The sequence below is a fragment of the Lynx rufus genome, unplaced genomic scaffold (assembly GCF_022079265.1).
Source record: "Lynx rufus isolate CCGP_SWC_20201006 ecotype Redwood Valley unplaced genomic scaffold, mLynRuf1.p SCAF_16, whole genome shotgun sequence".
Taxonomy (NCBI): Eukaryota; Metazoa; Chordata; class Mammalia; order Carnivora; family Felidae; genus Lynx; species Lynx rufus.
Genome location: NW_025814830.1, coordinates 4,697,454 through 4,725,369, shown reverse-complemented (window position 1 = coordinate 4,725,369; position 27,916 = coordinate 4,697,454). Strand labels below are relative to the sequence as shown.

Below are 27,916 nucleotides of genomic sequence, written 5' to 3'. Positions count from 1 at the left end.
GGGGTGGGTGGAGAGAAGTTGAAGTCCAGAGACTGCTTTTCAGAGCCTGAGAGCAGAGGCAGAACTTTCCCCCAAGGTCTGAAGGCGGTGGTTGGCCGGCTCCCTAGGCATAAGTCCAAGGCGGAGGCTGGGACCTGGTCTGGGTCCGAGTGCGGGGTCAGAGCCGAAGACAACGTCCCCTGCCCTTAAGAGAGACTGAGGGCGAAGGCCAAACCCCTTCTGTAGTTGGTCTGACGGAGGAGTCCCGAGAAGCTGCAGAGCCGGTGGGCAGCCTCTGTGTGGGCGGGGTGGAACGAACCATTAGCTTCGTTCGCCAGGGGAGGCCTGCAGGCCGTACTATCATCAGCGTGGGGGGTGAGGGTGCCGCGTGCAGTTCCCAAGGTGGGCGCAGGGGGTGCAGAGTAAGGTGCACTCGCCGACCGGCCATTCACCCCACCTTCCAACCTGAGCGCGTGTCTCCGGGAGCCGCCCCCGCCTTAAAATCCAACCTTTAGTCCCACCTCACCGCCGGTCCAGCCCTGCTGTCCCGTAAGGCGCTAGGGCTAGCGCGCGCCACCTCCGGGATCCGGGGTCGCGACTCGCATTCCACGCCGCGCGCCACTAGCTCCAGGTGACATCATCCCCCTGCCGGGCTCCGCCCCCCGCCCCAGCCGCCGCACGCCGCGAGCTTATTGGCCGGCGCTCCTTGAGCCCCGCCTTCCGCTCTCCGCCCGCGCGACCCCTCCCAGTCCGTGCGGAGGCGGGGTTTAGCCACCGGCCGGCTCCGACGACGCCTTCCATTGGCCATTCAGGGCCGTCTGTCAGTCTCCTGTTAAAGGGGCCACGACCGCACGGGAGCTGTGGGGGGGAGGGAGGAGGAATTTTTTTGGGGGGGAGGTGGGATTTTGGGGGCGCTGGTGGGCACCCCTGGATCTGGCGGCTTCGGCCTCGCGGGGGGGAGGCTGAACGGTGATAGGGGCAGGGGGCTATTTTAGGGGGTAGAGGTCTGTGAGACTGTGAGGGGGAGGGGGGTCCCCAGCGCCCAAGCCGGAGCCAGAGACGCGGAGCCCGCGCGAGCGGCGGAGACAGGGCTCCGGAGCCACAGATCCGGGCCCCGGCCGCCGCCAGGGGCCCCGCCCGGTCCCCCCACCCCACCCCACGTCCCTCCTGCAGCCCAGCTCCGCCCGCAGCCGCCGCGGACCAGGTAGGTGAGAGCCCGGCCCAGCCCGCTTGGCAGCGCCCACCCCGGGGACCCCTCGCCGAGCCTCCCTCGCCTTGCCGAGATCCTGGACTCCCTTCTTTATACCCGGGGGCCCTGGAGCCCAGATTCCACAGCCCAACCCCAGACACTCAGGCGTGCCCCTCCCGGTTCTCAGAGTCCCCAACCGAACCCTAGAATTCCAGGCGTACTGCCGCCTTGCGCCTCGTCCAGGGCCCAGGAGCCTGGATTTCTCAGCTCAGCCCCGGGAGCCTCCTCTGGACCTACATTCTCTTCCTCGGCCCAGTCCCGGGAGCTCCAGACACCTGCTGTGGCTGTGTCAGATCTCCCAGCTAGGGCCAGCTGCCCCCCGTCGCGTCTGCATAGTCCCCTATTCGGGCACCGGGTCTGCCCATCTCCAGCCCTCCGGCTTGAACAGCCAGCCCGGTCGACCCCTCAGTCCAGGCCGGCTCGGCGGCCGCCCTGGACACAGGCCCGCTCTGGAGCTGTCCATGGTCAGCTCACTCGGCAGCCTCACCTCCCCCACCTCCTGCTGTTGCTGCCGCCGGGGAGGGGGCGCCTGCGGCGCGGGGATCCCCCCAGCCGCGCCTTTGACCCGGAGATACCCGGGCCCTCTCTGACCCGGGCGCCTGGGCCTCAGGGCTCCTCTGGCCAGCCTCTCGGCCGCGTCCTCAGTACCCCAGGTTTCTGGGACCCCAGCTGCTTCTCGAGGAGTCAGGGCTTCTGAATGTTCCTGCCTAGTCCACCTCAGGGACCTTGGCACCCAGGGATTCAGCTCCCACCTGACTCTGGGAGCCCTGTCAGTGTTCACTCCGTCTGCCTAAAGGCCCTAGCTGGTAGCCCCCAGCCCCTCAGGACCTGGGAATCCAGTTTCCCAGCTCTTGCCCCCTTTAGAAACCCAGTTCAGCAGCCCCTGTGCCCCTCAGGCAATTATACCCAGGCTCCTGGCACCCCAGCGGCTGCCTGATTAGGGATTCAGGCACCATGACTCTCTCCCTTTCAGGGGCTTGGAATGCAATTCTTAATGCAATTCTCTGCCTTCTGCCCACCTTCCCCCCTTGGAGACCTAGATGCTTTGTCCCAGGTCCTGTATCCCCTTCAGGGACCCAGGGGTTCAGACCCCAGCTTCTGTACTGCTCACCAAAGCCACCTGCCACAGCCCTCCTTCCCAACAAGGACTTGGGCTCCGAGCTTCCATCCCCTGTCCTTTATCTCCAGGAGTCCAGGCCCCCACCAAGTATCTAGACCCTTAGCTCTAACTCTTGGGAACCCAGGTTCCCACAGCCTCACAAACCCCATCTACTTGACATCTCCCTTGGCCTTAACAAACCCCTGCCTCGTCCCCATATCATCTCAGGTGCTGGGGGCTCTCTACTCTCTTCCCTGAGACCCAGCTTCCTGAGATGTTTCCAACACCCCATCAAGATGTTCCTATGTTATGATGTCTCATCCTCCGAGTACACCTTCTCAGGCTGATGAGCCAAACATACACCCCTTCCTCTAGATGTGTTCTGTGACCTAGGTTCATCAGATGATCTAGAACCTACCCGCTATCTTCCATATTTCCGGTTAAACTGTGTTCTTGCAATGCTCTAGATTCATTCTAAATCCGAGAACACTCTCAGTCAATATCTCTGTTCCGTTTTCACCCAAGGTATATTCTAAATTCTAGATTAGGCGGTCAATTCTAGGCGTGTGTTTCCCTAAGGAATTCAAATATCTTGGTAGTGCCCCCAAGCTAAATGCTGATCCCACCTTCTCCTCACACGTGTTCCAAATTTTTCGAAACCAGAACTTGCTGATTCTCTGCGAAAATTTTAGTTTAGGTGTGTTCTAGGCTCAGCCACATCCTTGGCACTGTTCTAGATTCCTTTCTCTCCCCGGGGACATTCTACATTCTAGAACATGCGTGTTCCAGATATGGGCTCTAGCTTTTTTCCAAATTGGGCTATCAATTTTAAAAGGCACTTTCCTGTTTTAGGTTCCAATCCAATTCTGCGGTCTTAAATCTAAAGGATCCCCACTGAAATGTTGTACGTCTTCCCCCTTTTGCAGGTACTGGGTTCTAGGCCCATCCATTCCCACCTTTTCTGTCCATCTTTTCCCTAATGTGACCTTTGTGTAGAACTTATCTCCTGGCGGATCGTGGGCTTCCTCCTCCATCTGCTACTTTAGCATTCTTAGCAGGCTCTAGGCTCATCTCCTCTTTTTGGAGTCTTCAGCTAGAAATGTCCTCATTTCCAGAACATCTCTCCCCCCTTCCTTTGCCAGCTCAGTCCTTATGCCAGTAAATTCCCAATTCCCAGCATGCTTCTGCATCTTCCCCCAGGCACTTCTAAGTTCCAGGCAGACTCCTTGCTACTTTCTAGGGTTTTTTCCCACCTCCAGGGCCTGTTCTCAATTCTGAAGCATATCTTCTCCCTTCTGTCTATCATGTAGACACATGATAAAGCTAAGAGTGTGGCTCTTGATTTGTTCTTTGTTGTACCTGCATCCCTGGTAGGTGTCACTTTCTAGATTATTTCTTCTGACTGGGTTCGTTATGCATTGCATTAGGTATGTTCTTAGATATCATTCTGCACCCCTTTGTGTTCAGGGTTCTTGGGTGACCCAGATACTCTTTAACATATTGGATTGCTTTTGGCTGGTTCAAGATTCTAGGTCTGGGTTCTAGAATGTGCCCCTCCCTCTCCTTAGCCCTATGTGAGGATTTTACTGTACATTTTCTGCCCTCTGTGCTGTATTCACGCCAGTGGCTTTCTGGATTCTACATCCAGCCTTGCTAAATCTCAATTCCTTCTCAGTGCATTTGAAGTTCTGGAGCGGCTTCTCTAAAACATCCTGTTTGCATCTCCTGAGTAGGTTCTGGGTTTTAGACACGATGTTGGTCTTGACCTGTCTCCTTATAAACATTGTCATGAGTTTGGCCTCTGAGTGCTGGCATGCCGGTGTCTAGATTCCCAGGTGTACCTCTTCAAAGACCAAGGCGACTGTCTGCCTCCTCTCCCAGGTTCCAGGGCCCTCCGGCCCCTCCTCTTGTCACTGGAGTCCAAGACCCCAGTTCCAGGTTTTGGACATAGTCTGCACATTGGGTGGGGCTGGGAACTATCCACTCTCAGAACCGGTTATGCTGCTGCCTGAAGGGACAGAAGGAAAGGAGGGAACAGAGCGAAAGTCCCTTCTGCTTTCCACCGGGCCAGCTGGACCCGTCTGACCTGATGTGTGTGGAGGGAGCGGCTCAGGAGACCTCCCTTTATCTCCGCCCACAGCGCATGCACCCAGATTCCTGGGACCTGGGGGCCTGGACTCCTAGGTTCTGGGGGAAGAGGGGTCTGAAGGCTGGGATTTCTGGGTCTGAGGTTGGAGACTGAAAGCTCAGATTCTTGTGTCCCTGTCTGACCCCCAGGATTGGGGAAGAAGCGGCTGGAGGCTCAGACTCCTGGGTCTAGGGGAAAGAAGGGAATTGGGGACCTAGCCTCCTGTGACCTGAGGTAGGAGGGAGCTGGATCTTGGACTCCTAGGCTGTGGGAGATGGCTAGCAAATGGAGTGGTTTTTAGATTCTTCTGGAGCTGGGATCCAGATATCTGGAAAATTGAGGGCAGGATTTGGTCTGTACAGGTCACATCCCTGTGACCTTATACGGTGCCACTGACCTAATTCTGTGACCCCAGTTCCTTGGCCTCCTGAATGCATGGTTCTCGTTTGAGCTTCCGGTTTCTCACTCATGCAGTGGGTTAATGCCGGCCCCCAGCAGGGTCAGAACAGGGAGAGACTGATTTTCCCATATTGACTCAGGCAATGGGTCACCTGGCTTTGGTTTCTCTGACTAGACTGGTCCTAGATTTGCTGCCAGTGCCTGATGGCGTCTGGCCTCGGTTTCCCCAGATGCTCTCACCTAGGTAGCTGGGCCTGATTTCGTGAGAGCAATGGGTTTCAGTTTATCCTGTGCCATGATCAGAATGGATGGACCTCAGTTTCTTCAGTACGAAGCCTGGGTTGCCCCGCCTCAGTTTCCACCATGTAGTATCCGAATGGCCGTGCCTCGGTTTCTCGACGAGGCCGGTCTCTGTTCCCTGCCCCCTCCCCACTCCCGCAGGCCAGCACCGCCGCCATGATGTGCGAGGTGATGCCCACCATCAGCGAGGATGGCCGGCGGGGCTCGGCGCTGGGCCCGGACGAGGCGGGCGGCGAGCTGGAGCGCCTTATGGTCACGATGCTCACGGAGCGCGAGCGCCTGCTGGAGACGCTGCGCGAGGCGCAGGACGGGCTGGCTACGGCACAGTTGCGGCTGCGCGAGCTGGGCCACGAGAAGGACTCGCTGCAGCGCCAGCTCAGCATCGCTCTGCCCCAGGTCTGGGCGGCACCGGGGCGGGGCTTGCGGGAGGCGGGACCTCGACCGCTGAAGGCGCGGAGGGGGCGGTCCGGAAGGGGCGGGACTTGGCGCTTAGAAAGGAGGGGGGGGGGGGAGACCTTGCCGGTGATGGGCGGGGCCTGAGCCGCGGAAAGGGGCGGGGATTTAGCAGGGAGGGGCGGGGCCTTCAAACTTCCAGTCCTATGTAATGAGGGACATGGGGAAAGGATTGATCTAATTGTCCGGTTCCTGCCCACATCTGGACAGGAGTTTGCGGCCCTGACGAAAGAGCTGAACTTATGTCGGGAGCAGCTGCTGGAGCGGGAGGAAGAGATTGCAGAGCTGAAGGCGGAGCGGAACAACACGCGGGTGAGGGGGAGGGGTGTGGGGGCGGGGCCTAAGCGGGGCGGGCGGGGCCACGGGGGTTTGCAGCCTGACCCATCTTTTCTTTACCCATCTGGCCTCCCTACTACCACTGCCTGGCTGTCTCCTCTGGTCCCCTCCTTGCTTCATATTTTCTCCCCTATCTCCGTAATGGCTCTCTCTTCCTGCACTACTCCTTCCTTGACCATACCCCGACCTTTCATATCCTTCTCTCTTTTCCCGACCTCTCTCCTTTACCCCTATGCTTGGCTCCACCCCTTCCTCCGTGTGTGCGTCTCACCTGTCTGAACCACCCTTGTCCTGACTCTGCCTCTCTTCCCTTGCCTCTTTTCCTTGGCCCGGTGACCTAACCCTGTAGCTTCTCCTTGAACACCTGGAATGCCTGGTGTCCAGGCACGAGAGGTCACTGCGCATGACCGTGGTAAAGCGCCAGGCCCAGTCCCCGGGTGGGGTCTCTTCCGAGGTGGAGGTGCTCAAGGCTCTAAAATCCCTCTTCGAGCATCACAAGGCCCTGGATGAGAAGGTATGAAAATCGGATGCAGAACGAAAGCCTGTGGTTGGCTGGGGCTTCCCTGGATAGGGCAGATTCTGGCTGTGATTGGGGATGTCCTAAATGGGAAGAATGTTGCCTGAGATTGATTGGGACATGCCACTTCAGATTGGGACTTGACTGACTGATAACAGAAAAATTAATTGGGGGGGGGGACTACCAGTGGGTGGGGCTGCCTTGGTAACTGGCTGGAGCTGCACACCCACCATAGATAGAGTAATGCTCGTGTTGCCCCATCAGGATGTCCCAGGGGTTTTCTGCCTGTCCTAGATTGGGTCTGATCTCCACCTCACTCTGTCCTGTTCCCATCCCCAGGTCCGGGAGCGGCTGCGGATGGCGCTGGAGCGGGTGGCGGTGCTGGAGGAGGAGTTGGAGCTAAGCAATCAGGAGGTGGGGGCGTGGCCAAGAAGGAGGAGGGACTAAGGGGCTACCAATGGGGCGAAGTTGATTGGGTGGGTTCGGGGCTAAGGGCAAGAACTGACTGCGGAGGAAATAGTTGGATGGGGAAAGTTAAGACTGTAGAGGACAGGGCCACAAGGAGGCTAGGGGGATGAGTAACGGTGGACTCCATGCTGGGCGGCCAAGGAGAGACACAAGGATAGACCGGGGGTTGGGATGGCCTCAGCAGGACCAGAGCCAGTGAGAAGTAGAATTGGGGGCTCTAGAACTCCCTTTATCCTGATCTCCCTTTCCCGTTCCCAGACCCTGAGCCTTCGAGAGCAGCTGTCTAGGCGCCGGTCGGGGCTGGAGGAGCCCGGCAAGGAGGGGGATGGGCAGGTGAGAGGTGCAAGTACCTCGCTCCCCTTGCTTTTCAAGGATCCCCATCCCCGTGACCTCCACTCAGCCCCCTGACTTTGTGATGGTCCGTTTAATGTTTGATGCGATCCTCAATGTCTCTATGACATCTGAAGTCCTAAGAGCCTTTCTGGCCTTTGACCTCTGATTCAAGTCATCTAGCTAACTTCTGTGACCTCCAGGACCCTTACTGGTCTTTGATTCCCCTCCCCTCCGTCAACTTTCTCCTTATATCCTCTCTCTATCTCTGTGTCCCCCACTCTGGGTTCTGTCCCTTTTTCTCTCACTGTCCCTACTCCAGCCCCTTGCCAACGGCCTTGGTCCTGGCGGGGATTCGAACCGGCGCACAGCGGAGCTGGAGGAGGCCCTGGAGAGGCAGCGTGCGGAGGTGTGCCAGCTGCGGGAGCGCCTGGCGGTGTTGTGCCGCCAGATGAGCCAGCTGGAGGAGGAGCTGGGCACCGCCCACCGCGAGCTGGGTAAGGCCGAGGAAGCTAACGCCAAGCTCCAGCGCGACCTCAAGGAGGTGAGGCCGGAGCCCCTGCTGGGCTGCCCTCTGTCCCTCCCTCCCCCTAACCCTCCCCGTCCCCCTTCGCCCAAAGTCACAGAGCTCAGGAATGGTGCAGCCTGGATTCAGTCCACAAGCTGTGTGGACTCTCCTCCTCTCTGAGCCTCAGTTTCCTCACCTGTACGATGGGATTTATGACCCTTGCTAGAGGGTTGGAACATGACACATACATGGTAGGCGCTCAATGACTGGTCGTAGTTAGGTTATCGTTGGAAAATTCTCTGTGTTTCTAAGTTGAATTCCTTTGTCTGCATTTCACCCCATCCTGGCTGAGGCCCCTTGAGCCTAAGTCCTATGCCCCTGGGACTGCTGGGAAGTGTAGGGTATGGATTCTGGAAGTCATCTGATGAGAAACGAGAGTGAGCCTTTTTCTTCATCATTGGGACTTTCGCCTCCGATTTTGAACCTCGGTGGCACTGGGACCTGTTGGAAAGTGTGGTCCCGCCTCACGGGCTCCCAGACGGAAGTTCATCTCCCATGAGACCCTGGGGCACCGTCTTAGGTTTTCTAAGCATGTGTGACCCTGGGGCTCTTGGGAGATGCTGCCTCCTACATGGAAGGGACTTTTGTTTTTTATGAGACCCTAGGGCCCTTGCTCTGTGGTTCTAAGCCTAGGCTGTGCTAGAAGTTGCTGAAAACCTAAGGCCTGGATTTTTTAAAAGTAGTTTATTATTTTTTAAGTAGGCTCTGACCCCGGTGTGGGGCTTGAACTCATGACCACCAGATCGAGGGTTGCATGCTCTACTGACCGAACCAGCCAGGCGCCCTAAGGCCTGGATTTTTGAGGGAAGTGGGCCAAGAAGAGTGAAGACTTCCCTTCCATGGACCTTAGGTCATCCATAGGGGGAGGGTCTCAGACAGTACTGCCCTAGAAGCTCATGGAAAGCGTGGTACCACCATTTCAACCCTCCGGTGGTCGGTCGGGGTCTTAACGTTGGCTATTCCTGGGAGTTCTTGGCAGGTGTGGTTCCATCATTCTGACGCCCCGATCCGGGAGACTTCATTTCCCAGGATGCCCTGGGGTGTCTGGTCCGGGGTTCTAAGCCTACACTCCCCCCCCACCCCCCGGGGCTTTCTGGGAGCTGTGGTCCACGTGAACTTTTGCCCCCTCCGCAGGCGCTTGCGCAGCGGGAGGATATGGAGGAGCGGATCACGACGCTGGAGAAGCGCTACCTGAGTGCCCAGCGTGAGGCCACGTCGCTGCACGACGCCAATGACAAGCTGGAGAACGAGCTGGCCAGCAAGGAGTCGCTGTACCGGCAGGTGAGGGCGTGGCCAGGGAGGTGCTGTGGGGGCGAGGCCGTGGCCCGTGTGACCTAGCTTCTCCCGCTCTCCCCGTGCCCCATCCCTGTCCTCCCCCAGAGTGAAGAGAAGAGCCGTCAGCTAGCCGAGTGGCTGGACGACGCCAAGCAGAAGCTTCAGCAGACGCTGCAAAAGGCCGAGACCTTGCCTGAGATAGAGGCCCAGCTGGCCCAGCGTGTGGCTGCGCTCAACAAAGTGAGGAGAGGCCAGGGGCGGGAGTGTGGGGTGTGGCGTCTGGGGATGAGACGGGGTCTTCCGTCTAGTAGGGTAGGAGACTTGCAGCTGGGATTCTGGGGAAAGGGGCAGCGCCCGGGGTCCAGGAAAGTGAGGGAGCTTGGAATGCAGGCAGGGCCTGGAGGTTTGGTGGGGGGTGTTTTCTAGTCTGTACTGAAAGGATGGCTCTGAACGCAAAAGAGACAGAACAGATCCTGAGGAAAAGACGGGGCCTGAATCCTAGTGCGGAGTCTGTAGCCCTTCGAAGGAGGAGCCTGGAGCGCGGGGGGCGGGGCCTGGCATCCAGCCTTGGGGGAGGCGGGACCTTGAGCCCAACTGAGTCCTCGCGGAGCAAAGTCAGATGCCTTGGGGTTCCGTCCACTAGGCCGAGGAACGTCATGGGAATTTCGAGGAGCGGCTTCGGCAGCTGGAGGCCCAGTTGGAGGAGAAGAACCAGGAGCTGCAACGGGTGAGCAGGCGGAAGACGGGAGAGGGTGGGGCTTTGAAGCGGCGGGGAGGCGGGGGGGGGGGGAGGGGGGAGGGCAGGGGGAGGAGCTGAGGTGAGGGGGCAGAGTCGGGGGCGGGAGCTGAGAGCAGGGGAGGTGCTCTGGGCCGGGTGGGCTTGATCACCCCCTTCCGGCGACTTTTGGGCAGGCCCGGCAGCGGGAGAAGATGAACGATGACCACAACAAGCGGCTGTCAGAGACAGTGGACAAATTGCTGAGCGAGTCCAATGAACGGTTACAGCTGCACCTCAAGGAGCGCATGGGGGCGCTGGAGGAGAAGGTGTGCCCCGACCCGACCCAGGACTCCAGTAACCTGGAATCCTGGACCGCCTCTTGCCCGAATCCCCGGGCCCCAGACCTTTCCCCGTAATGTTAGTTGAGATCCCAAACCTGGGCATTGCGAGTTCGAATCCAACAGACTTCTCTGGTCTGGCTGGTACCATTCTTTCACCTGGTCTAAACACCCCGAGGGCTGAATTCTGGGGCACCCAGAGCCTGAGTTCTTGGGCTTTTCCCCAAGCCTCTGATCCTTGGCACCCTCAAACTTTGAATCTTCATGATGCAGGATGCCAAATTCTGGGGCTCCCAGGGATTCCCCTCCCCAGATGCATCTTTGGCCCCACAACCCCCATGTCATGCCCACCTCATTCCCCTGGGGTTGCCTTCGGCCAGTCCCTGGACACTTACAGCCCCCAGGACATGCCTGTTTCAGGCTCCACCCCTCACTGCACCCGTGTCCTCCACAGAATTCACTGAGTGAGGAGATCGCCAACATGAAGAAGCTTCAGGACGAACTGCTGCTCAACAAGGTAAGGAGGGGCCTGGAAGACCCCGGGGGTGGGGGTGGGGGATGCCTGGGACCAGGGACACGGAGCGGGCATTGCTGGGAGGGGAAGGCTGTTTCTCGGGGGATGGGGCAGATTCTGACGCGGTGCTTCCAACTTTCTCCCACCAGGAGCAGCTCTTGGCAGAGATGGAGCGGATGCAGATGGAGATCGACCAGCTGCGGGGCAGGCCACCATCCTCCTACTCCAGGTGACAACAGTCCTTCTGCCCACAGGAGCCCCCTTGGCCAAGCGCAACCTTTCTGATGGCCGGGTCTTCCCCACCCCCCACTCCCTGTCCTCCCGAAGCTTCCGCTGACTCCTTTTATTTTTGACGCCTGACTTCATGACTTCTGACCTTTCCTGACCTCTGACTTCAGATCCCTCTCCCCGTCCCCTGACCCCAGGCCATTTCCCATGACTCCTGACCTCTCTTCCCTTTTCCTGACCCCTTGGTCTCTGACTGCCGTCTCCGTGCCCACAGGTCTCTCCCCGGTAGTGCCCTGGAACTTCGTTACTCCCAGGCACCCACATTACCTTCTGGTGCCCACCTGGACCCCTATGGGGCCGGCAGTGGCCGGGCAGGCAAGAGGGGCCGCTGGTCAGGGGTCAAGGATGAGTCCTCCAAGGTCAGCAGCCACTTCTGGGGCCTGGACTGAGCAGGGGGTGGCGTCCAATAGCTCTGGAAGGGGGCTGGGCTGAGAAACAGGGTCTCCTGGACCCATGCTGTCTTTTTTTTTCTCCCACAACTCCATCATCCCCACTTGCCCGAACATCTATTCACGTGGATATCCTGCTACCTGGTGAGAACTTGACAGGAATGATGAGGTGGGGAGAGGGGTGGGGTCTGGGGGATGGGCAGGGTATAGAATCCTACAGTGGGGGTGTAGGTGAAGAAAGGAAGGGGGCTGGGTCGAGGGAAATGGTGGAATCAGGAGACGGGATAGAGTCATGGTTGGTCGGGGCAAGGGACTTGTCAAGAGACAAAGTCGGGTGGGATCACATGGTGTGGCCAGTCATTTTCAGGGGACATGGGCAGGGTCATGGAGGGTGGACAAGATCAGTACAGGGGAGGGAAGACCCAGCACCTACTTTGGCCACCACCCACCTGGCATCCTTCTGTCCCCACACAGAGACAGGAGTGGGAGCGGTCTGCCCCTGCGGGGTCCATGCCACCCCCGTTCCCTGGGGAGCTGGATGGCTCAGACGAAGAGGAGGCTGAGGGGATGTTTGGAGCTGAGCTACTTTCCCCCAGCGGACAGGCCGACGTGCAGACGCTGGCCATCATGCTTCAAGAGCAGCTGGAAGCCATTAACAAGGAGATCAAGTGAGCACTGGCCCAGTTTTTCTCTGCCCTGCCTGAGCTGACCCCATAGCCCCTCTGGCTCTGGAGACTGATCTGAAGGTCTGAGCGTATCTCCTGTCCTACTATCTTCAAGGAACTCCCCCAGCCCAACGCTCCCTCCAGTAACGAGGATACCCCAGGAAACACCCAGAAGTCTCCTACGTTATGTGCTTCTTATCTATCTATTGTTTTATCTATCCATCTATCTATGTATCCATCTATCATCTTTCTATCTATTCCCCATCCAGTATTCACAATTGCCCAATACACCAAAGACTGCATCCTGAAATGCCAAAGTTCTTAAGCCACTACACCAAGAGTCCTCTGATACACCATGGAGGTCATGGCTTCACACAACTAATGCCCAGAGTCCCCCAGTATCCCAAGAATCTCAGCACAACACAAGGTCTCCAATCCAAAACACCAAGAATCTCATCCTAATACTTCAAGAACCTCAACTCAAGATACCAAGAATTTTTACCTAATATAACAAGAATCCTCAATTTATTATAAATCCTCCACTGCCATAAAGTCTACCCTGACTTCCCAGAAATTGCCCTATTTGGCAATTTTCTAACAACAACTCTTCGTGGGTCTCAGCAGATATACCAACATGACCACCACTTTCCATCCAAAGTCATTCATTCTGAGTTGAGGCATCGATTCACATACCAAATGACTCCATGAAGTTCCACATCCTAGGTGGACCCTCAGAGTCTTTGATCTTATTCTGATCTTATTATGATCTTTTTCTCTCCTCCTTGGAATTTGACCTCCCGCTCTGTAATCTTTACGATTTTACAGAACCATGAGCTTATCATCCTGGTATCCTTGATGCAGACCCTAACCATCCTGTTGTCCCCCATTCCTCCATGATCTCTGGAACTATGATGATCCCTTGACTCCCATTGAACCCATGAGGCCGTGAGGAATACCCCAAGACCCTCTAACCTCATTGTGCTTTCCCCAGAAATTCTTTGTGCCCCATCAAGCCTTCCTGGCCCTTTGGGATCCCCAGACTCTGTCCCCCATTGCCTGCCTCTGTCCTCTCATGCACTCTCCCCCCATTCCCTCCTCAGGCTCATCCAAGAGGAGAAGGAGACAACAGAACAAAGGGCTGAGGAGCTGGAGAGCCGGGTGTCTGGCTCTGGCCTGGACTCACTGGGCCGCTACCGCAGTAGCTGCTCACTGCCCCCCTCCCTCACTACCTCTACCCTTGCCAGCCCCTCCCCTCCCAGCTCTGGCCACTCAACACCCCGTCTGGCACCTCCTAGCCCTGCCCGCGAGGGCACCGACAAAGCTGTGAGTGTTCTGAAATCCTTCATTTGGTGGGGTGGCCAGGGGAAGTCAGATACAGGGCTCCCCAACAAACAGCAACAATAGCCCCTCACACCAGTGATTTTCAAAAGTAACCTTAGCTCTTCCTAAAAGTTCCAACTTAAAGGGCATAAAGCCTGAGCTACTGAGTTTGTGAACCTTAACTTGAACTTTAGTCAAATCTGGCCTGCTTTTACCTGTTTTGTGCATTAAGTTTCTACAAGGTTTTTTTTTTGTGACTAAACATACATTTGAGAACTACCATTAGATCATCAGAATTGACCTTTGGGGAGGAATAAGGTATATTAGTCCTATTTTACTGCCTTAAACCCAGTTTCCCAGCTTCCAGAATGAGTAACTTATTAGCTTTCCTTGAGTCTGAGCAGATCCCACTTCTGACACCAGAAGCTAGGCTACATGAACACTGGTCAAGCTCCAGTGGGACTCATTGCTGTTATATTTCTGCAACTCACCCCTACTTGATCCAGGCTACCTTCAGAAATGGTACCCAGAACCAAGGCCATTCCAGACACTCCCTAGTAGACATCCCAACTAATGAAGAGCCCCCAACATGACCCCTCCAATTCATTTCAGGATCTCTGCTTTTCTGTCCCCAGAATCATGTCCCCAAGGAGGAAGCTGGTGCTCCACGAGGGGAGGGACCAGCCATCCCAGGAGACACCCCACCTCCCACTCCCCGCTCTGCCCGTCTTGAGAGAATGACGCAGGCCTTGGCACTGCAAGCAGGATCCCTGGAAGATGGGGGGCCTTCACGGGGAAGGTCAGCAGGGACAAAGGATGGGATGGGGAGGGGCTTGCTTGGGAGGATGTATCAGGGGGATGGACAAGGACTTGGGAGAAGAGGAGACATCCTAGATGGAGTCGGCCCTTACTCTGTCCTGCTCACCCAGTGAAGGCACCCCAGATTCCCTGCACAAAGCCCCCAAGAAGAAGAGCATCAAGTCATCCATAGGCCGTCTCTTTGGCAAGAAGGAGAAGGGACGAATGGGACCACCAGGCCGGGACAGCTCTTCTCTGGGTGAGTACTCTGATGCCAACCCTGTTTTCCTTTCTCTCTCCCTTTCTCCCTTTTGCCCTTTCTCCCTTTCTTCCTTTCTTTATTCCTTCCTTCCTTCCTTCCTTCCTTCCTTCCTTCCTTCCTTCCTTCTTTCCTTCCTTCCTTCCTCCCTCCCTCCCCTCTTTCCTACCTTCCTTTGTTCCTCCCTTCCATCTTCTTTTTCACAAATTCACTTGACATTCATGTGAGTCTAGGATGTGAAAGGGGTCAGACTCAGCAGAGGTAGCAAGAAGGAGGAAGGACAAGGAGAAGGTACTCTGAGCCCTGCCTGTGTGACTTGGTGGGGAGAAGGCTAAACAAATTTATTTCATTTACCTCTTTTTAAAAATGGTTATTTATTTCTTTTGAGAGAAAGCGTGCAGGAGCAGGGAGAGGGGCAGAGAGAGGGAGGGAGAGAATCCCAAGCAGGCCCCACACCATCAGTGCAGAGTCTGATGTGGGGCTCGAACTCATGAACCGTCAAGATCATGACCCACGCTGAAATCAAGAGTTGGGCACTCAGTTGACTGGGTCACCCATGCGCCCCAGCCTATTCTTTAGTAGAGAAGGAGAGAGGACCGCTTCAAGGCAAGGCACATGGTGTGCTGAAGCCTGCTCGTACTGGCTTGTGAAAGCCAACTTGCAGGCATTTAGTGAGCTGCTTGACATTACCTTGGTAGCTTGAAATTTGTGGGATTCTTTCCGCCATGGAAACCGACAACCACTAAAAATCGGGGAATACCCGCTCCCTCCCTGGAGAGCTAGTTGTTAAACACTTACCACCTTACCAAGGCCAGCCCCGGGAAGACATCCCCATTTTGAGGATGTCCCCAATTCACCGTCTGGGAGGTGCAATTGGTTCCTGCTTGGCTCTGTCATTCCCTCTCTGTGGCCTCATTTACGACTCCCTCGGGACCTCTGCTTCCCTGGCATCCTTCTCAGCATCCCCCAACATCAAAGAATCTCCTTCCCACTTGAGACTCTCCAAACTCTGGTCCCTCCCTGCCTCCAGCAGGAACACCCTCAGACGAGACACTGGCCACGGATCCTCTGGGGCTAGCCAAGCTGACAGGCCCAGGAGACAAGGACCGAAGGAACAAGAGGAAGTGAGTGCATGCGTGGGGGGGGGGGAGGGGGAAGGGGAGGGCTGGTGGTCATATGTGAGAAGAAAATGCTGGAAGGGGATTTGCTTGCCTGAGAACTTGGGAACCCCCAAGTTTTTATCATTTTTTCCCATCTTCTTTCTTGATTGGACTGGGGGAGACCACTTACAGAGATTCACTTTTTTTTTCTTTTTCTTAAAACCTCCTTCCAAATTTTCTACTTTCATAAAAAGTGCTTTGGATGCTCACTTTGGCAACGCATATACTAACACTGGAACGATGCAGAGAAGATAGCTTGGCCCCTGTGCAAGGATGACAAGCAAATTCACGAAGCGTTCCATTAAATAACAAAAAAGGGCTGGGGGGGGGGGATTTGTGGCAAAGGGGCCCATCCTGGAGGGCTGGGGGTCTCTACTCCTGAGAGCTCCTGCCCTAAGCCTCTGTCCCCTAGGCACGAACTTCTGGAAGAGGCCTGCCGCCAGGGCCTGCCCTTCGCTGCTTGGGATGGGCCCACCGTGGTCTCCTGGCTGGAGGTACTGGGGCCCAGAAATGCCCTGACCTTGATCCCCAACTCCTGTGACTGTGACAGGCCTGCCACTGAGTGCTGCCCAGCGCCACCCCGCATCCTCCTCGTAGCCCGAAGGGGGCGGGGGGACGGAGGCCAGAGGGGGATGAGGCCCCGGGAGAGGTCAGCCTCACTGTTGATCTAAACAGCTTCCTCCTTCTTCTCCCCCCATCCCCTGCCCCTTTGGCCATGCCCACCTCGGCCCTACGCTCCTGTGGTCTCTCTCTTTCTCTCTCTGTGTCTCCCCATGTCTCTGACTGCATGGGATTCTCTGTGTCTTCTCTCCTGTCTCGCTCTCCATCTGTTTTTGTCATTCCCCACATTTCTTCCCATGTCTCCCTCCCAATGTCATTGGCTTCTTTCTCTCCCCATCTCTCTCTCATCTCTGTATGTCTCTCCTCATCTCTGTCTCTCCCCGTCCCTCTTTCCCCTGTGACTCTGGGGGTTACCCTCTGACTCTCCCCCTTTTTCCCCCTGCTGTGTCTCCCCCTGACGCCCTCTTGTCTGTTTCCCTTGCCCCGTCTCTGTTGCTTCTCACCGCTAACTTTCCCACCTCTCTGTCTCCCCCTCTCTCCTTTTCTTTCTGTTTCTCTCCTGTCTCTCCCGTTTCTCCTCCCATATTGTCTCCGTCTCCATGCGCTGTCTCTTCATTCCCTCCCCGCCCCACCCCTCCTCCGGCCCAGCTGTGGGTAGGCATGCCTGCATGGTATGTGGCCGCCTGCCGGGCCAACGTCAAGAGCGGTGCCATCATGGCCAACCTGTCGGACACGGAGATCCAGCGGGAGATTGGCATCAGCAACCCCCTGCACCGGCTCAAGCTGCGCCTCGCCATCCAGGAAATGGTCTCCCTCACCTCGCCCTCAGCGCCCGCCTCCTCCCGCACGGTGAGTGTCCGGAGGCCAATCCCAGCCCTTGCCGCCTCTTGTCCTCAAGACTAGCCAATACTGTCCTCAAGACTGGCCTCAGGGCCCCGCCTCTTGTCCTCAGACTAGCCAATACTGGGCTCGCTAACTCCAGCCTGGTCTCTCAGACTCCCTTCCCTTGATCTCTCACCTGGATTATCCCTGGGGTCGATGGGTGGGGGGGGCGGCAGGGGGGGTGGGGGAGGTGTTCCTCCTCAGGTCTCCCTGCCTTCCCTGTACCCCCACACCTCAGTCTGTCTTATACAGAGGGGACCCCATCCTGGAGAAAAAGCCGAATTCATGTGGTTCCTTATAAACCCCCCTTGATGAGCACCCCCCCCCCCGGCTTAGCACATGCTGCTCCTTTTCCTGGAGCACCACCCCCCGCGCCCCCCACCCCCCACCCCGTCCTGTTTCTCCTTCTTATCTTTGAGGCCTCACCTCAAATGTCACCACTTCCAAGAGGCCTTCCTAACTCAGCAACCGAACTGGTCACCCGCCCCATCACCCCAACACATTAACACCTAATTTTCCTCCCTAGTGTTTATTGCCTTCTAATATTTATCCTTTGATCCGTGAAGAAACTAATTCAGCAATTGTTAACTCCTTGCCCTGCTTGCTGTGTGTGTGTGTGTGTGTGTGTGTGTGCGCGCGCACGCGCGCGCATGTTTATCTGAAGCCCTTGAATGTAATTTGCGGACGTCATTACTGGTTAGCTTGAAAAATGACTTCTGCAGGGCACCTGCTAACAATAAGAACATTCGCCTACGTAGCCACCGTGCCCTCATATCCAAGGGCGTTACCATTATCATCAAAGTCATCTATTCAGTCTATTTTCAAATTTCCCCTCGTGCATCCCAGACCCTACCAACTGTGCACTCGTGAGGAGCTACATAAATGTTTTTGAATCAGTGTATGAATTCCTAACCCGTGGGGTTGCTGGGTGCAGGTGGCCAATAAATGTGACTACGCATCCCCATATCGCCCCCCCTCCCCGCTCCAAACTTTTGTCCCATTGCTGTATCTGCCACCTCATCGTGAATCCATCTGTGTGAGGTCAGAGAGGTGACGCTGTGCCCAGGACCACACAGCAAAATACCAGCAATTTACCTAAATTTGTCAGACCCCGGAGCCTTTCTTCTTCCTCTTCTTCTTCTTCTTCTTCTTCTTCTTCTTCTTCTTCATGTTTATTTATTGTTTTTGAGAGAGACAGAGAGACAGCACAAGCGGGTAAGAGGCAGAGAGAGAGGCGGGTGGACAGAGATCCGAAGCAGGCTCTGTGCTGGCAGCAGAGAGCCCGATGCGGGGCTCGAACTCAAAACCCGCGAGATCATGACCTGCAACAAAGTCAGGCGCTTAAGGGACTGAGCCACCCAGGCGCCCCCAAAGCCCATGTTCTTTTGCCTGGTACACAGTAGGTGCTCAATAAATGATCATTTGTTTTCTCCTCCGCTGCCTGACCCAGAGCAGTGGCTGTCCTTTCTGAGGCAGAAAGCAGCATGTATATAAATGGATCTGGCCTGGGCCTCTAGGAATACTACCCCGTTCCCCTCCCCTATCCACGAGCCCTCTCTCAACCTCCGTAACACCCCTTGTCCCTCAGTCCACAGGAAACGTGTGGATGACACACGAGGAGATGGAGTCCCTTACGGCAACGACCAAGCCTGTGAGTGCCCCCTGCCGGCGACCTTGGGGGTGGCACTAACTGTCCCTGGGGAGGGGTGGGGGGGCGAATCTCTGTCCCTTCGTCTGTCTGTTCGTCCCTCCCTCCCTCCCTCCGCCGTCCGCCTGCCCCTTAACCCACCCCTTCTCTCCCCTCTTCCCACTAACGGGTCAGGAGACCAAGGAGATCAGCTGGGAGCAGGTAGGGGGCGTGGGGCGGGACGTGGACGCATGAACAGGCTGTGCACGCTGCATGCACACCCCTCTTTTCCCAAGCCCCACCCCCACCCTGGCCGCAGCGCTCCATCACCACCGCGGGGGGGCGCTGCACTGAGCTGGGCTTTGGGCCGTCTCCTTGTGGCTTGTTGGGGTCGTGTGAGAGTCTGGACTTTTCCATTGTTAGCGTGGGGCATGGGCCATTCCATTAACGTGAGTTGCGGCGGTCCAGGGCTGTTCCACTGCTGTAACTAGAGGGAGACATCGAGCAGTCCGTGTTCTCTATGGCTGAGAGGGAGTGGGACCGGTCCGTGTACTGGGGCAAAAGGGAAAGTATTTTGGGGAGGCGGCAGGTCAGGCCTCAAGTTGGGGAGGAGGAGGAGGAGCTACACTTGGTTCTCAAGAAGGGGGAGGCTTGAACTCCCCTGACCTAGGTTAGACTGGGGTCTTTGCCTCCAGTCAGGGGGAGGTATTGATTGTTTCCTTATGCTACAGGGAGTGCAGGACTTTGGGCTGATTCAGAATATTGTCCTGGGCCAGATATAGCATTAATATTTTTGGACAGTGCCGGAGTGATGGATAGATCCATTATCGTTTGTTGTGGGAAGAATCCGTGGTCCTGACTTGGGGGGAGTAGTGATGTTGGACTAATCCATTGTTCTAAGCTGGGACAGTGCTAGCCTAGTGCTTCGCACACCGTGCTGTTCAGGTGCCCGAGGATCTTGTGAGAATGCAGATTCTGATTCAGTAGCCTTGGGGTGGGGTCTGAGATTCTCCAGTTCCAGAAAGTGCACAGGTGATGGTGATGCTGTGGGTCCACGGCCCCTACTCTTGAGTAGGCAAGGGTCTATTCTGTCATTCCGAAGGAGTAAGAGACAACTGGATTGGTCCATTGTCCTGAGCAGAGAATGACCATTGTCCTCATGTGGGGTGGAAAAAGAACAACCTTGGGTCGGGGGCTGGGGTGCACCCTTTCATACACACATGGGAAGGGGTCAGAGGGCCTGACCCCTCCCCCACCTGCCCATGGCCCCAGATCCTGGCATATGGTGACATGAACCACGAGTGGGTGGGCAACGACTGGCTGCCCAGCCTGGGCCTGCCCCAATACCGAAGCTACTTCATGGAGTCGCTGGTGGATGCCCGCATGTTGGATCATCTTAACAAGAAGGAGCTCCGGGGTCAACTCAAGATGGTGGACAGCTTCCACAGGTGGGGGCTGCCCGGCCAATGGGGACAGCCCAGGGGGGAGCCTCACTCCCAGAGTCTTTGGCCAATGGGACTGGTGAAGGGACACTCCTTGGACTATCCTTGGCCCTTTAGCCTGGGTTCTCAGGAAATCCCGACTTCCGTGCCCTTTCCACAAATAAGATAGTTCACTAGGAGAAGTCCGCGTCCTCGAAAAGCTTAGTTAGCTAGTTGACCCCATACCCTGCCCAGGGGAACCAATAGGCCCTGCCTGTTGGAAACACCCCAACTCCTGGGAAGGTCAGCAATCCGTAAAACTGACCCTGTGGAACAACTCCCCAGCCTTTCCCAGAAGACCGCAGCCACTGGGGTTGTCCGGGCTCATCTGTGACCCCACTTTCCCTATTGCTCAGGGTGAGTCTGCATTATGGGATCATGTGCCTGAAACGGCTCAATTACGACCGGAAGGACTTGGAGCGGAGGCGGGAAGAGAGTCAGACCCAGATCCGAGGTGAGTAGGAGTGTAAAGGTCTCCCTGGCAGCCAGGTGGAGGATTTGGGGACGGGTGAGGGAGGAGGTATGATTAGGGGAGGCGGGGGACTGGGAAGGCAGGAGCAGGGGCCTTTGGGGAGGGGGTGGAGCCAGCATGGGGGCGTGGCCAGGATGAGGAAATGGGGGTAATTGGACCAGCTAGCAGCTGACAGTCCCTTCTGTCCCAGACGTGATGGTGTGGTCCAATGAGCGGGTCATGGGTTGGGTGTCCGGACTGGGACTGAAGGAATTCGCCACGAACCTCACGGAGAGCGGGGTGCACGGGGCGCTTCTCGCCCTGGACGAGACCTTCGACTACTCCGACCTGGCCTTGCTCCTGCAGATCCCCACGCAGAATGCGCAGGTGAGCTACCGCTCGGGCCACACTGGGCCACCCTGGGCATCCCCACCTCGCAGACTGCACGCTGCAACCCTCCCTTCACCTCTCGTCCCCAGGCCCGGCAGCTCCTGGAGAAGGAATTCAGCAACCTCATCTCCTTGGGCACAGACAGGCGGCTGGACGAGGTGGGCGCGGCGGCCGCTGAGGGGTCTCAGCTCCTAGCGGCGGCCCCTCTGGGGTCTGAGCCGAAGGGGTGGGGCTTGACTTTGCGGCGGGACGCGGTTGGAGGCGGGACTAGGGCAGGGGCGGGGTTAAAGGAGAGATGAAATCCGAGAGGTCTGGCGTCAAAGGAAGCGACTGACTCAGACCCCGGCTCTCGTCCCTCACCCTCTGTCTGGCCCCTGTACCTAGGACAGCGCCAAGTCCTTCAGCCGCTCCCCATCCTGGCGGAAGATGTTCCGAGAGAAGGACCTCCGAGGCGTAACCCCCGATTCAGCTGAGATGTTGCCCCCCAACTTTCGTTCGGCCGCAGCAGGGGCCTTGGGATCTCCGGGGCTCCCTCTCCGCAAGCTGCAGCCGGAAGGTGGGCGGCTCCCAAATGCGGCAGCCCCTCCTCCCTTCCCCTTTCTCTCTCCGGGTGGGAAGAGGACCAACTCTACATTCCAGAAGCCTCCCTCCGGGTTCCGAAATGGCCTAGTCCCTTCTCCCCCATCCAAGAAAAATGGATTGCTCAGTATGCCACACCTCGGGGTGTGGAATGGATTACTCCCGCACCCCCTTTCCAGAGTGGGAAATGAATTCGCCCGCTGTCACCCGGGGCACCCTAGATGAATCCAAGGCTGCGGGGGGCGGGGTGGGGGGGGCGCTGGGGGAGAGGGAGGGAAACCGGCGTGGAGCCAGGCGTTCCGTTGTTATTTCGGGAGGGGAAAATCCAAGAGAGGACGCTTGAGTTTGAGGATCAGAGAAACCCTGCTCTGTGCGTGCGTGCGTCTGTGTTTGTGTGTGTGGTTGACACGCGCACCAGACTGAACACACCCCCTGCTCTCCTTCCAGGCCAGACTTCTGGGAGTTCCCGGGCAGACGGCGTTTCGGTCCGGACCTATTCCTGCTAGTGTAGGCCTCCAGGTGAGGACTGTACAGGGCGATCTTGGGGGTCCGGGGCGGCACAATGGATCTTCACTGCTCCACGTACTGCCCCGGCGTCAATGCAGGTGACCTCCCTCGGACGGAAGAATCTTCCAGAGGCTGGGCTGTTCCCCCTCCTGCCCAGAGTATGGTCTCGCCGGGGAGAGCGGGCGGGGGAGCTCGCGCCGCGGACCGGACCATCTGTACAGACAAGCGGGGAGTGCGCGTCCCCGCCTCTCAAAAGGACTGGGCCTGGACCAAACCACACGAACTGGACTGAGAGGGGGAAAGAAGAGGGCGGGAAGAAATCCCGCCCCAAACTTCCGCCTCCCTTTTCTCTACTTTGTAATTTATTGATCAGTTTCCGATGGGAGTTGGGGGCCCTTTCCCCGCGGGAAGGGAGCGGGGCTTCCCTCCCGGGCCGCATGCTAGGAGAGGCTGCCCGCTCCCCTTTTTCCTCCCCCGTCGCGGGGCCCAAGTCTTCCTTCTTCGTCCGAAAGGAGGGGAGGGGGGACTCGCTGCTACAAGCCTCGCCCCACGTGCCACTCATCCCCGCCCCGCCGGGTCAGGTCGCCGGTGCCTGGGGTCAGCTGCGGGCGGAGTCCCCTCTTCCTCCCCAGTGTCTCGTGTCCCCGGGGCCTCTCCGCCCCCCGTGCTGTGGCCGTGTCCGTGCCCCGGGGGTAGGGGGTGCAGAACTGCGCTCCCGGTTCCCCTCCGGCTCCGGGGTTTGCATGGGAGAATCCTCTTTCCACGATGCCACTGGGCGACGTGGCGTGGGGGGAGGGAGGAAGGTGGGGGAGCCCTCGCCCGAGACTCTTGGTCGGCCTCCCTGCCCCAGGTGTCACTCAGTGATCACGGGTAAAGAGAACTGTTTCAAAAAGCTCCCGTGTTGACTGATTTATTTGCCAGGACCTTAGGGAACCAACCTCCTCAAGAACCCAGGAGGCCACAGGGAGTGGCCTCAGACTCCTCAGTCCCCAGTGCCCCCTCGCGCGCTCCCTGGTGCCCTGAGAATCCAGACCCCACGCCTGACAATGAGGTTTCGGGGAACATGTTTATTCATATTCAGTTCAATAAATATGGCTCGTGGGCAGGGGTTGGAGGGCGAGGGAGGTGCGTCTGCGCCGCAGCCGCGCCGCCGGGTCAGGGTTCCGGAGTTTCCAGCATGTCCGCCAGGGCTCTGGCGAGGGGGGTGCAGGGGTTAGACAGCCGAAGTGTTCAAAGCTCACCCCAGGCACTTAGCTAGAGATCGCTAATCTGCCCATTTTACCGACAGGGAAATGGAGTCCCAGGGTAGTCCATAACTCAGGGGTCAGTGCCTTTCTAAACAGGGCCCTTAAATTGCACCCCCCCCTCCACACACTTACTGGTACAGGGAGGAGGAGAAATAGTCGACGTAGCTTCCTGCGGGAGAAAAGAGAAGAGGCTTGAGGGGTACCCCACGGGTGAAATTAGGGGGCCACTTATTCACCGAATCCGGAATCACGACTAGCTCTGCCCCCTTTTTCCTAATTCCTTCCCTCAATTGAATTCCTTCTATTGGAACTCCTTTCAAGGTCCTGCTCCTTCCTCCTTGCTCTGGGCGTTCCCATTCTCCAGGAGCCCGGGTCCTTCCAATGCTACCTGCTTTGGCCCCGCCCATTCGTTTCTAGGCCCACCCTTGAAGCCTCTACCCCTTCCCTACTGGGCCTCAGCATCAGTCCCAAACCCTCCCCCGGCCCAGGTCCCGCCCCTCCGCGCGCGCCCCGCTCCACCCGTAGACTTCCAGCCTTGGCCACGCCTCCGCGCCTGGCCCCGCCCCAAACCTCCCGGGCCCGCCTGCGGGGTTTGGCTCCGCCTCCACGGAGTTTGCCGCGCTGGGCTTCGCCCGCGCTCACCTGGAGTGCAGACCGTTTCGCAAACCAGCGGGCAGAGGTAGCAGAACTGGCAGTGCTGGGGGCGGGGATGGGGAGAGAGAAGTTTAAGACGAGATCAGGGGCGGAGCCAGGTTGGGGGCGGGTGCCGTACAGGGGCCTGAGGCAGAGGTTAAGGTCAGAGGCGGAATGGAGTGTGGAGTTGAGGCGGCATCGGGGATAGGGGGTTGGGTCGGTTTGAGGACAGAGGCTAGGATTTGGGACTGTGGGTGCCCAGGGGGTTCCCGGGCATCCTGGAACTTGGTGGAACCTGGGTCCGGGGAAAGTGTCACCTGGCACTGGTCGCAGTGCTCTCCCATGTTCTCCTCGTCACAGTGACAATTCTCACATTCAGTACATCTCTGGGGACGGGAGGATTCTGGTTTAGAAGGAAACCCTAACCCCGTTTGGGAGCCACCCGCCAGTCCTCCACCCTGCCCCTTGGACAGGTCCCCAACTCCTGACGGTTCATTACCTCTGCCCCCCACCCCCCTCCCCCCCTCCCCCGCTCAGCATCTTCCTCCAACCCACTTTCCTCCCCCCTTGCTTCCCCTGTTACAGGGCGACACCACATCCCTCTGTCACTGTGGGCTAGACGTGTGGGTGTTTTCTTCGTCCCTACTCCCTATTCTCCTTACAGCCTGCCAGTCCCCAGCCCCATTCCACCTGCCCCTTCCACCCTACGGACCCTCCCCTCTGTCCCCATATCTGCAGGTACAGCTCAGACCTCACTCTCTTTTTCCTAGACCAATGCCCCAGCCTCCTCCCCAGCTCCTGGCCTCCAGTCTGTCCCCTACATGGCCCCAGAAGTGTCTTGGTCTGGCACTGCCCCTGCCCCTGCCCCTCCTTTGCTCAGAGCAGTCCCAAGGCACCACCTTAGAGCCCAGGGACGAATTCCAGGGACAGCCTGGATTGGACCTGGGCTGGGGACTCACATTGCAGAAAGAGCAGTAGCCACACAGAGACCCCGGCTGGTAGTTCCCGTACTCCTGGTCACCCTGCAGGCCTGTGGGGACAGGAGAACAGCGGTGAAGCCAGCTGACTCTGTTTCTCCCTGCCCCCACCTGGCCAGATCACTTACCAGTGTCCTCACCACTTTCCTCCTCACTGGAGCCACCTCCAGCCACCTCCATCTTGGCCAGTGGGTTAGGGATGATGGTGAAGGGGAGCTCATCTTCCTCCAGTCCCTCCTCCTCCTCCTCTTCCTCCTCTTGGTGGTCTTGGCTCAGAGGGGCCTGAACCTCAGCCTTCCCTTCCCTCCTCTCCTCCTCCTCCTCCTCCTCCTGACTCAGGCTGAGGCCGTGACCTTCCTCCTCATCTTCTTCATCCTTCTGGTCCAGGCTGCCATGGCGGGTGTGCTCCTCTCCCTGTTCTGAACTTTCATCATCTTCTTCATGGGAGCTGTGGCCCTCTTCCTTCTCCTCTTCCTCCTTAGAATCTCTCTCCCTCAAATGGCTTCTATCCTTGATCCCCATGTGTTCTGGGGGCTGGGGGCTAATCTCATCTTTGATGGATCCTCTATGGCCAGTTCCTTCATCTTGGTGGCCTTGTTGCCTGTGGCTGGGAGCCTGGTGGCCAAGCTTGTCAGAGACGTCCGCATCTTCCTCCTTGCGGACCTCATGGTGGTGATGGTCTGGGACCGCTGATTTATATTCATCTGGAAAATCCTCTTCCTCAGTGCTCTTGTGGCCTTGGGGTTGGGAGCTTGCAATGTGGTGGCTGAACTTGACTGTGATCTCCTCCTCCTCCTCCTCCTCCTCCTCTTCTCCAAGGCTGTGAGTATGTCTGGGACTCTGGTGCCAGTGTTCAGTGGACACATCGTCTTCCTCATCCTCTTTGTCTCCATGGCCTCGGTGCCTGTGGGCCTGGTGTCCATACTCAGTGGACATATCCTCTTCCTCATCTTCTTCTCTGTGGCCTCGGTGTCTGTGGCTGGGGATATGATGATGGTGTTCATCTGAGACGCCTTCATCCTCTTCCTTCCCGTGGCTGTGATGCCTGTGGGTGTGGTGTTCGTACTCAGTGGAGATGACATCGTCATCATCATCAACATCGTCGTCATCTTCTTCTCCGTGGCCTCGGTGTCCGTGGCTGGGGACATGATGGGGATGTTCTTCTGAGACGCCTTCATCCTCTTCCTTCCCGTGGCTGTGATGCCTGTGGGTGTGGTGTTCGTACTCAGTGGAGATGACATCATCATCATCATCTTCATCAACATCGTCGTCATCTTCTTCTCCGTGGCCTCGGTGTCCGTGGCTGGAGACATGATGGGGATGTTCTTCTGAGATATCTTCATCCTCTTCCTTCCCATGGTTGTGATGCCTGTGGGTGTGGTGTCCGTACTCAGCAGAGACGACATCATCATCATCATCATCGTCATCGTCATTTTCTTCTCCATGGCCTCGGTGTCCATGGCTGGGGACATGATGGGGATGTTCTTCTGAGACGTCTTCATCCTCTTCTTTCCCGTGGCTTTGGTGCCTGTGGGTGTGGTGTCCGTACTCAGTGGAGACGACATCATCATCATCATCAACATCGTCGTCATCTTCTTCTCCGTGGCCTCGGCGTCCATGGTGGCTGGGGACGTGATGGGGATGCTCATCTGAAGCATCCTCATCCTCTTCCTTCCCGTGGCCCCTGTGCCTGTGGGCCTGGTGTCCGTACTCCGTGGAGACAACCCCTTCCTCCTCGTCTTCATCCTCCTCCTCTCCGTGGCCTCCTTGTACATGCCCGATGATATGATGGTGATGCTTGCTGGACACAACTTCACCCTCGTCCTCGTCCTCATGGCTGTGGCTTCTGTGGCTGGGGAAGTGGTGCCCATGCTCAGCTGAATCGTCCACATCTTCATTCTCATGACCTCTGTGCCCACGGGCTTGCCGAGCATGCTTTGTGAAGACTCCCTCATCAGGGACATCCTCCTCTCTGACCTCGTGGTCTCGGTACCTGTGGTCTCGGAGTCCGTGACTGTATTCCCCGGAGACATCTTCGTTCTCTTCTCCGTGGCCTCTGTGGCTCCGGAATTGATACTCTCTCTCTGTAGAAACTTCCTCCTTCTCATCTCCATGGCCTCCGTGGCTGTGGATGGGGTGGCCAAACTCACCTGACACGTCCTCCGAGGGCCCCACGACTCCTGCATTGTTGTTCCAGTTGCTGGGGCCTGGCCCAGCCCCTCTCAGCTGCTGGGTCATGGCAGGGGGGAGGAGCAGGCTGGCCAGGGCGGCCCAGAGGAGAGAAGTGTGCACCCGTGGCCCACGTTGGCCCATGGGGACAGACAGGCAGCAGAGCTTTGCCCAGGGCTGGCTCCAGCTGCTGCTGTGGCTTTGTGGATGAGTTCTGGTGTCCTTGTCCCTTTTGGGGTCCTTCTCGTTCTTTCTGTCTGTGTCTTTCCTTCGCTGTGTCTCTCTCCGTCTCTGCCTTCCTCCGGCCCTCACTGCTGGACACCCCTCCGAGGCAGTCTCAGGAGCCCCCTAACCCCCCTCTCGGGCCCTCCCTCCCTAGTTCCAGCCAATAGGGTCTCTCTCCTCCCCTCTCTGTGGCTAAATTTACTTTCGGCCCTGAGTTATTCTGGGTCAGTCCCCGCCTGCCCCTCCCCTCCTGTTCTTCCTCCCAGCTGGGGAAGGGGTGGGTGAAGGGGTCTCTCCTTGGCCAGGAATGGGGGCCAAGGACTTGACTTTGGACTGCCAACGAGTTCACGTTTGGCAGCTGCAAAGGTAATGGATAGAATTTTAGTGGGCCAAGTTGGGGGAGCCTGAGGCATGGGGGAGGAGGGCAGAAGGGATGCATCTGAGAGGAGAGACCCCTCCCGTGGAAGACCGGGGGTTAGACTGGGGGGAGCTTCTGGCCAGAATGGGATCCTTTGTTGAGAGAATGGATGACAACATGGAGGCCCTGGACACGGGTGGAGACAATTGGCCCCAACACACGCACCTGTGACCTCCTGTCCCTGGAACTGAGAGCCAAGGGCAGGAGGCCAGGCCAGGC

At 57.6% G+C, this 27,916-nt stretch overlaps 3 protein-coding genes and 1 non-coding gene across 4 annotated transcripts; 2 read left to right on the top strand and 2 right to left on the bottom strand.

Annotated features, from left to right (window-relative positions):
• Nucleotides 1-39: 39 nt before the first annotated feature.
• CUNH19orf73 (chromosome unknown C19orf73 homolog) lies at nt 40-5,312 on the bottom strand. The gene is given in 4 exon segments (XM_053722186.1): nt 40-249; nt 251-394; nt 396-518; nt 5,217-5,312. Coding segments are annotated over 4 exon segments (573 nt in total).
• PPFIA3 (PTPRF interacting protein alpha 3) lies at nt 5,311-22,027 on the top strand. Its single transcript, XM_047079140.1, has 28 exons — nt 5,311-5,550; nt 5,818-5,919; nt 6,293-6,457; nt 6,800-6,874; nt 7,187-7,261; nt 7,581-7,802; nt 8,961-9,107; nt 9,207-9,341; nt 9,745-9,828; nt 10,014-10,145; nt 10,612-10,674; nt 10,821-10,900; nt 11,174-11,318; nt 11,829-12,016; nt 13,114-13,336; nt 13,969-14,132; nt 14,263-14,390; nt 15,421-15,514; nt 15,963-16,044; nt 16,760-16,960; nt 18,582-18,644; nt 18,816-18,842; nt 19,893-20,068; nt 20,458-20,555; nt 20,764-20,939; nt 21,032-21,100; nt 21,327-21,498; nt 21,969-22,027. Exons 1-28 carry the CDS (start codon nt 5,311-5,313, stop codon nt 22,025-22,027), a joined length of 3,585 nt encoding a protein of 1,194 aa, XP_046935096.1.
• LOC124511991 (U6 spliceosomal RNA) lies at nt 15,755-15,858 on the top strand. The gene has a single exon (XR_006962030.1). It is a non-coding gene; the product is annotated as a U6 spliceosomal RNA (small nuclear RNA).
• Nucleotides 22,028-23,183: 1,156 nt separating the features above from the next.
• On the bottom strand, nt 23,184-27,198 carry HRC (histidine rich calcium binding protein). The gene is made up of 8 exons (XM_047078032.1): nt 26,449-27,198; nt 25,809-26,139; nt 25,014-25,736; nt 24,868-24,938; nt 24,226-24,294; nt 23,918-23,972; nt 23,408-23,444; nt 23,184-23,220 (listed from the first exon to the last, which is right to left on the bottom strand). Exons 1-8 carry the CDS (start codon nt 27,196-27,198, stop codon nt 23,184-23,186), a joined length of 2,073 nt encoding a protein of 690 aa, XP_046933988.1.
• Between the last annotated feature and the right edge of the window lie 718 nt (nt 27,199-27,916).